The 9,276-nt window shown below is 24.5% G+C and overlaps 3 protein-coding genes across 3 annotated transcripts in view; 2 read left to right on the forward strand and 1 right to left on the reverse strand.

Annotated features, from left to right (window-relative positions):
• The window catches only part of SRAE_2000293100 (Protein-tyrosine phosphatase, receptor/non-receptor type domain-containing protein), a gene marked incomplete at both ends in the record, with an annotated part of 3,265 nt that extends 3,255 nt beyond the window's left edge, over positions 1-10 (forward strand). The window contains one exon of the mRNA XM_024654065.1: positions 1-10. This exon is cut by the window's left edge and continues 40 nt beyond it. Within this exon, the coding sequence (XP_024507473.1) occupies positions 1-10 (10 nt within the window).
• A 2,252-nt stretch (positions 11-2,262) lies between these two features.
• On the forward strand, positions 2,263-6,952 carry SRAE_2000293200 (Calpain-2 catalytic subunit; the record flags this gene model as incomplete). The annotated part of the gene is made up of 8 exons (XM_024654066.1): positions 2,263-2,290; positions 3,801-4,040; positions 4,092-4,199; positions 4,285-4,368; positions 4,456-4,587; positions 4,732-4,812; positions 4,865-6,465; positions 6,734-6,952. The coding sequence occupies 8 exons, from the start codon at positions 2,263-2,265 to the stop codon at positions 6,950-6,952; spliced, it is 2,493 nt and encodes an 830-aa protein (XP_024507474.1).
• Positions 6,953-7,279: 327 nt separating this feature from the next.
• Positions 7,280-9,097, reverse strand: SRAE_2000293300 (Cactin; the record flags this gene model as incomplete). Its single annotated transcript, XM_024654067.1, has 2 exons — positions 7,280-9,037; positions 9,080-9,097. 2 exons carry the CDS (start codon positions 9,095-9,097, stop codon positions 7,280-7,282), a joined length of 1,776 nt encoding a protein of 591 aa, XP_024507475.1.
• Between the last annotated feature and the right edge of the window lie 179 nt (positions 9,098-9,276).

Below are 9,276 nucleotides of genomic sequence, written 5' to 3' on the forward strand. Positions count from 1 at the left end.
GATTAATTGAATTGAACAAAAATGATTATTTAATGATTCAGTGTAGTTCAGGTGTAGGAAGAACTGGTACACTTGCATTAATAATCTATATGATTGATATGATTAAATTAAAAAAATCATTCGATCCTATTAAATGTTTAGACTATATCAGACAACGTCGCTACAAGGCAGTTCAAACTCCAAATCAATTTTTTTTTGCTCTATCTTTTCTTTATGAGCATTTCAAAAATCGGATAGTTTCTGTAAATGCTGAAATATATGATAAATTTATGAAATTAGTACAAACATTACTTGAAGAAGAAAAAATAACTATAAATTAATAATTTATATATTATAATATCATTTTATAATAAATTGTTTTGTCACGAGCACACACAAAATATTGTGTTTTTATAATTAATTAAAATAAAAACTTTAAATAATCTTTTTTTACTACAATGAACAAATGACTTAAATTGATTATTATTTTTACTTGTAACTAGTATAAAATAATTTTATTATCATATTTAAAAATCTTTACATTTTACAATTTATTTAATTTTTTATTTGAAAAAAAAATTTAACAATTAAAAAAAGTAATTTTAATAAAAAAAATTGAAATAATAACTTATATCAATAATGAATTACTTTTAAAATTTTATTACAATATCTGTATGTATAAATTTTCAATATAATTATCAACCCTTACATTGCAGTGTAGAATGATAAATATAATTTAAAAGAGAAAGATAGAAAGTGGCAGTAGTGTCTTACGCTCATATCCTGCTGAATGCACCGGATCCCGTCCGATCTCCGAAGTGAATCAGCTGCGAGCTATCTTAGTACTTGGATGGGAGACCTCCTGGGAACCGTTAGTGGCGTAAGTCTTTTTTTTATTTTATAAAAATAATATTTTAATCTTACTATAATAATTTCTATTGTAATAAATAATAATAATTATTATTTACATTAAAGATAAATAGTTTTTTTTCTTAAATTTATTTAATATATGTTAAATTAATTAAAAGTTAACATTTTTGATAAAATTGGAATCAATAGTTAATCATTTTTATTGAAAAATTATTAAATATTTCCATTACTTTAAATAGACAAAATAAAATTGTCTTTAATTATACTGTTAATAAACTTTAAACTTTTTTCACTTCTGAAAATTATACATTACTTAAAATTTTTATGTATTTTTTCTTCAAAATAAACCAAATCTTTATCAAATATCTAATATTTTATGAAAAAGATTAATACATATACATTGGATTATGAAAAACATTTTACGAATTATTCCAAGTTAGAGTTTACCTTTCTTTTGATAAATTCAATAAATGTTTTATGGTATTATATAAATTTGATCATATTGTAATAGTCATACAATTCAAATCAAAATTTTTACATCTAGATTTCTTTATTATTTATATCACAGACCTTACATTAATTTTTCAATCAAATGTATACTCTAAATCCAAAAAGTATGAATTATTTATAAAATGATTATTAAGATATCTGATGTATTGTTAGGTTTGAAATAAGAATTCCTTACATAGAAAGAAAAAAATTATTTCATTTTTCATTCTTTTAGGTCATTTTTGTACAAACAAAAGAATAACTAAAAATATTTTCTTAAATTTTTTACTAATAAACAAAATTTTATGAAATAAATTTTGTAATACTATAAAAAAAATTAGTTCAACTTATTGACAAAAAATATATAATAGTGTTATTGAGTGATAACTTTTTTAACATTTACATATACAGAAGCATCACCCATTACAATACAAAAACAATACTTTGTGAGATAAATTTTTTTTTATTCCACTAAAATGATTTAAAAAAATCAAAAAATAAACGTCTTTTATTTTAGTGTAATTATATATTATTTAAAAAAAAAACATCTGTATCATATTATATAAACATATTAACAAGATATTTTAAAGATTGATTTTTAAATGTGGCAAAATTATAATATAAAATCAATATCAGATAAATATCACAAGCTCCCAAGTTATAAATACATTTTTCTTATCTCTAGTCCTTTCTAAATGTTTGGCCATTTATTTTTAAAAATAGCTTTACAAAATATCTTATCACTAAACTTTATTTTTTTTAAAAAGAAATAACATTTTATTTATATAATTAATTGTAACTACAAATTGATTAATAGTTAAAAAAAAAGAACTATTTAACTTTATTTAATCATTTCCAGTGGATGATATTAATTAATAAACAAAGTAATATTTTTATAAAAATAATTTTATATTATATATAAAAATGAATTGCTTAAGTTGTTGTTTAAGTCGTAAGTAAAATAAAAAATAAAGACTTTTTTTTTAAAATATTCAAACATTTTTTAATGAAATATTTTGTTTTTTTTTTCCCTTGTTAAAGATGTATAACTTTTACATTATCTTTTTTTTTTTAGAAATATATTTCTAAAAATGATATTTATTTTAAAAGACTATGTAGAGTTTTTATTTGTTATTATTAATTTTAACATTGTCACTGTCAATGTATGTGTTGTAATATATATATCAATATTCATTCTAATAAGATTTTATTTTTATTTGTTCCATTTTTTATTTATTTATAATAAAGTTAATCAATTATTCATAGTATTAAAATGTAGAATTTGATTTATTATAATACTTAATTTAGATAGGTTAAAATTATATTATGTGTATTAGTTGTATCATATTAGATTGATTAATAAAGTAATTAACCAATATCAATTAAATTTTAAAGCTTTGTTTACCATATAATAATAGTCATTTTTAGTCAAGTGGAAAATAATCTAACCTCCGATAAACTACAACTTATATATATAAAATTTTTTATTTTTTTTCCGCTTTTTATTTTATTCAATGTAGAATTAACTTATACTTTTTGTTTGTTTTAATACATATTTTAGTATAATATGAAAAAAAAAGTCATAAATGATTTACTTTTGAATCGTTTTCATAATATTTCTTTTAAATTATTAATCATAAATATTAATTAGAAAAAAAAATTAAATATGACTAACAATGTAGTTAAAAAAATGTTTTTTTTTAATAAGTAATAATTGTTAAGTTTCAATTCTTTGGTACGCATTTGAAAACTTTAATTATATAAAATGTAATTGCAATAACAAATATATAATAATAGACATCCTTCTATATTTTTTTTATCATTTGTTAAAAAAATTGTTTTGTTTATGAATTATGTGTATAAATTTTAAAATATATATAAAATTTTTAAAATAACATAATGTAAAAATAAATTTTTATTTTTTTGTAACCCTTTTAAAATATACATATATTTTTTTTTCCAATAATTTATATTACTCTTTTTCTCTCTTCATTTCTATTTTATTAAAATTTAAACATATTTATATATCATTTATTTTATTTTTTTTTTCCTGACAATTGCCAACCATATATATATATATATTCAATTGATAAAACTTATTTATGTACTTTGAAAGGTAAGAAATATTTTGACATACATTGTTATAAATTAATGTATACATTAATCAACTACTTTTTCTAGGTCATATAGTATTCATTTATCCACATCTAAAATAAATATTCTTTCTGAGTTCTTTTTAATATTGTTATCAATAAAAAAAATTACATAGTTATTATTTTGATTATTTCTCTTACTTCTATAGATTATATTATCATATACTTGTTTAAACATTCAATTAAATTAACTTCTTCTTTTTTTTTTTCTTTAATTTTGAATGTTGTCATTTTATTTTATTAATAAATATATATATTTATAATTATTTTTAACTTTATATTACATACATTTTAATTATAATTTTGTAGTTGATTATAAAGAAGGTAACTCAAGAAACATTGATCAAGGAGAAAGTGTAAAAGTAGTGACAAACCAATATTCTAAAATGGGTAATGACGTAGAAGAAGATTTTTCGAAAGTTGAATTACAACCAGATCAATTTAATGGATTAATTGGAAATATTGCTGGAAATTTTATTCGTGATAAAGTTGGAGGAGGTGCTGGAGATATTTTAGGTGGTTTAGCTGGAAATTTTTTATCCGGAGGAGGTTTATTTGCTCTATTTTGCCATTGAAATTAGGATTTTTTTTTTCTTTTAGGAGGAAACAGTGGTGGAAATGACTTTGGTAATATAATTGGAGGACTTATAGGTGGTGGAGGTGGTAACAGTGGTGGTAATCGTGATTCTGGAGGTAACAGTGGTAAAGGTATGCTTTACAAATAATTTTTTTATTTGTTTGTAATGCTTAATTTTTGCTTGTTTTTTTTTTAACTATTGTAATTTTATTAAAGGTTCATCTAGTAATCATGGTAATAATGATTTAAGTAATTTATTAGGAGATTTATTAAGAAATGGTTTAAATAATAGGGGTAGTGGTAAGTATTCATTTATTTTTCCCTTTTTTTTAAAATAACTTTTTTTCCCTCTTACACTTATATAGTATACTATCTTATTTTTGTTAGATTATGATGGAAATTCAGGAAATAGTGGTAATGACAATGAAAAAACTAGGAAACGTGATAAAATCTCCTCGTTTATTGGAGATATTTTTAACGGAGGTTCTAAAAAAAATGATAATAATTCTAATAATACTGGTGAGCATTTTATTTAAAAAAAACTTCTTTATATATATTAACCTGCCTTTGTTATTTTGTCTTTTTTTTTTTGCCTAATTTTTTATTTTATTTTTTCCAATTTTTTTAAATTCCAATGTAGTAATTTTTTTTTTACATACTAAGGTTTTGGAAGTGGTGGCTTCAATACGAATGATTTAAGTATGATTATAAATTTAATTAATAGTGTTGGTGGTGGTGGTAAAGGTTATTAGAATTTGAAAATTTTATTGAATTCATTTGATTATATTTATTTTAGGAGGTTTAGATGTTGGAAACCTTATTGGATCTTTAATCGGTGGTGGTGGCGGAAATCGCGGTGGATTCAGTGGCGGAGGTGGTAACATAAAATCCAATGCTCTAAGAGGTGGTGTTGTTAATTTACTTGGTGATTTAGTTGGAATGGCTGGACACAAATTTTTAAATATTGACCCTGCTACTGGAAAAATGATAGGATCAATTGCTGGAAATATTCTTTTTGATCTTGGAGGTAAAGATAATTCTTTATCAAATATTGGAAAAATTGTTTTGGATAATATTATTTCTGGAAATTATAAAAGAGATGTTGATCCATATGTACCACCATCTCCAAGAGGAGGCGGTTCTGCTCCATCACCTTATGACTCAGCTGGTGGAATTGATTTTTATGCTGAACGTGATAGATGTCTAGAACAAAAGATTCTTTTTGAAGATCCTGAATTTTTAGCTGAAGATTCTTCCTTATTCTTTTCAAAAAGACCAGACAAAAAAGTTGATTGGTTACGTCCAGGAGAAATTGTAAAAGATCCACAATTAATTATTAATAATCAATCAAGATTTGATGTAATTCAAGGAGAACTTGGAGATTGTTGGCTTCTTGCTGCAGCTGCTTGTTTAACATTAAGAGATGAATTGTTTTACAGAGTTGTCCCACCAGATCAAAGTTTCACTGATAATTATGCTGGAATTTTCCATTTCCAATTTTGGCATTATGGTCGTTGGGTTGATGTTGTCATTGATGATCGTCTCCCAACTCATAATGGAGAATTACTCTATATGCATTCTAAAGATAACAATGAATTTTGGAGTGCTCTTTTAGAGAAAGCTTATGCAAAACTTCATGGAAGTTATGAATCTCTTAAAGGTGGTACTACATCAGAGGCACTTGAAGATTTTACTGGTGGTTTAACTGAATTTGTTGATATAAATAATCCACCCAAAAATTTACTTCAAATGATTATGACTGGTTTTGAATTGGGATCACTTTTTGGATGTTCAATTGAAGCTGATCCATACAGTTGGGAAGCTAGATTACCAAATGGATTAATTAAAGGACATGCTTATTCTATTACAGCATGTAGAATGGTTAATGGACCAGGAGGACAAACATGTATACTTCGTATTCGTAATCCATGGGGTAATGAATCTGAATGGAATGGTGCTTGGTCTGATGGATCCAGTGAATGGGATTATGTTGGTGAAAGCCAAAGAAGAGAAATGGGATTAAAGTTTGAAACTGATGGAGAATTTTGGATGTCATTTGATGACTTTATGAGAAACTTTGAAAAAATGGAAATTTGTAATCTTGGTCCAGATGTTATGGATGAGATTGCAAGCATGACAGGTGTTCAAACTTCAACACCAAAATGGTCACCAATAGTTCATGAGGGTCAATGGATTGCAAATGAAACTGCCGGTGGTTGTAGAAATTATCTTCGCACATTTCCATTGAATCCACAGTATAGAATACAATTAACTGATTCTGATCCTGATGATGATGATGATTTATGCACAGTTATCGTTGCTGTGATGCAAAAATACAGAAGAGAATTAAGACACAAAGGATTAGATAATTTAGCAATCGGCTTTGCTATTTATGATGTAAGTTTTTATTTTAAAAAAAATAATAAATTTTTATTTACATAAACATTAAAAAACATACTATCATGTTGATAAAATTATAGGTTGGTAGAGATGTAAGTTAAAAATTGAGTGGTGTGTGTGCTCTTTTAGTACACTTTTTTTAACGCTATCATATTTTTAATGTTATTTAGTGTGTTTTTTTTATATTTTATTTTTGTCACATGTAATAGTTTTTTATTTTGGCCATTATCTTAAAATAATTTTTTTACAAATTTATTTATTTCAGGCTGGACGTATTGATGGAAGACTTAGTCAAGATTTCTTTGCAGCAAACAAATCCTGTGCCCGTTCACCGTCTTTCATCAACCTTCGCGAGATGACTGCTCGATTCCGTGTACCTCCAGGAAATTACGTTATTGTTCCATCTACTTTTGAACCAAATGAAGAGGCTAGTTTCATGCTTAGAGTTTTTACAAATGGATTTATTGAAAGCGAAGAATTATAAAATAAACAGATGGAAATGCTTAATTTTGTAATGCTTTTTATGTAATTTTTTTTATTATTATCGTAATAAATTTAAATAATATGGAAATAAATAATTCTTGATTTTATTATGCAAAGTTTAGTAGTATAATGATAAAAAACTATAGATTAAAATTACTCAAAGAATTAAAAGTATCCCAGAGAACTATATATATAAATATATTTACAAACAAAAAAAAATATTTTTTTTATTTATTAAGTTCTTTATCACTTTTTATTAATTTTATTGGAAAACAATACTAAAGAAAAAATATTTTATTTATTTTCAAATAAAATAAAAAAAAAAAGTTTAACGTCTGTAACGATATTTTTTGAAGAAAAATGAAAGACGGAAAATTCCTTTTGAAAATTTAGCTTCAAATCCTTTTTTGTGTAATACCTGCCATTCTCTATTAACAATTTTGAAAGCTATATCCATATATGGAGGGCCGGCTTTAAATGTAATTGTAGCAAATTCTTCATCATTTGGATCTGGAACAACTGTAAATTGTGGAGTTTTAGTTGGATCTAATAATTCATCATACATAATTGTAAAGCGATAGCCTTGAACAATTTTTGGTGGAGGATCTTCAAACGTGAAATGAGTTCTGTTATAACGATTCCAGTCATAACCTGTTCTAACAATATTTGTGTATTTTGGTTTCTTTGCCTGAACTGATTTATCAGTCCAAGAGATTGCTTTATTACCTAAATCAATTTCATCATCAAAGTCTTCATCTTTTACTTCAAAATCTTCATTGTTTGACATATTGTTTTCATTAATACTACTTTGAACTTTTTGCTTAGATTTAATTTCATCATAAAATTTATTTTCTTCAATAACTGGAATATTTGGAATGACTGATAACTCATTAACAACACAAGGCTGAAAATTATAAAGTTCATATAATTTAATTGCAGCAAAAAGTGTTTGTTTTCTATTCAAAACTTTCCATAACCTATTAACTTTATCTTTGTCTTCGCCTATTAATTCTGTAATATCAAATGGTATTTTTTCATTTAATTGATGAACTTCTGCAAATGTAAGATTTGATAAAACTTCTGACATATTAATTTCAGCGTCCTCATCTTTACAAAGTTCATTTTCTTGTATTTTTTTAATTTTTTCAACTTGTTTTTTCATAATACTTGTATAAATATCTTTTAATCTTAGTTTTGCAATAGAATAATTTAATCGTCCTATAACTGTGTACCAAAAATCTGGATTTGTACAATTTTTATCTTGAACTTTTTTTGTTAATTGTTTTTCCATTTCTAAAAGTTGTTTTAAATTTTTATCGCTAAATGTACTAATAATATTCTTCTGTACAACATCATTAATATTCTCTTCATTAGTGGTATTTTTTTTAAGAAAATGCTTGGCGACAACATCTATATCGTTCCAATAGACTGGATTTTCATTATTGTCAATTAATTTACATATTTTTACATCTTCTATTACATCTTCTAGTTGATCAATGTTAAGATTTTTTAAAACCCCCATCGGATCTTGAAAAGTAGTAATATCGAGTTCTTCAAAATCTCGTTGATCCCAAAATATAAGACGAGCTAAATAATCAATAGGACATGGATTTCCATTTTGTAAACGAGTCATAAGTCGAAGTCGTGCCTGTTTTAATGCAAATTTCTCTTCTTCTTTTGAAGAAAAGAAACATTCATCATTCTTTTTTTTTCTAAGATCATTTTCACGTGCCTCACGTTCTTTTTCACGTTTCATTCGTTTTCTCCTTAATTCTTCAATTTCTTGATTATTTTCTCTTCGACATTGTTCAGCTTTTTCTCTTAACTCTTTTTCTGAATATTTCTTACCATCTTGAGCATATTTTTTTTTCCAAACAAATACATCATCATCATGTGTTATTGATTCTGGTGATCGCCCAACCCATGTCTTCATTTCTAGATTCTTTTCACCTCTTCCCCTCATTTCTCCACATTTTCTTTTTGTCTCTGGACTTCGACTTGATGATCTTGAACCTTCTATATGTTTTGTTGAGCTTTTATCATGATTATCATTTGATCTAGGAGAATGCTTGTTATACTTAGAATGCTAAAATGAAAAATAAAATTAAATGATAGAAAATAAACATACATTTGCTGGAGATTTCATGCTTGTAATTTTCTATATTGGAATAATATGTCTCCACTGTTCCGTCTTATTATTACAAACAACCGTACTTAAGTTGAATGTTGGAAAGTTTAAATAAAAAAAGAAATTAAATTAAACAATAATACAAATGCATAATTACAAATACTTGTTAAATATTTTAAAGGTTTTGATCATTGATA

Source organism: Strongyloides ratti (genome assembly GCF_001040885.1).
Source record: "Strongyloides ratti genome assembly S_ratti_ED321, chromosome : 2".
NCBI lineage: Eukaryota > Metazoa > Nematoda > Chromadorea > Rhabditida > Strongyloididae > Strongyloides > Strongyloides ratti.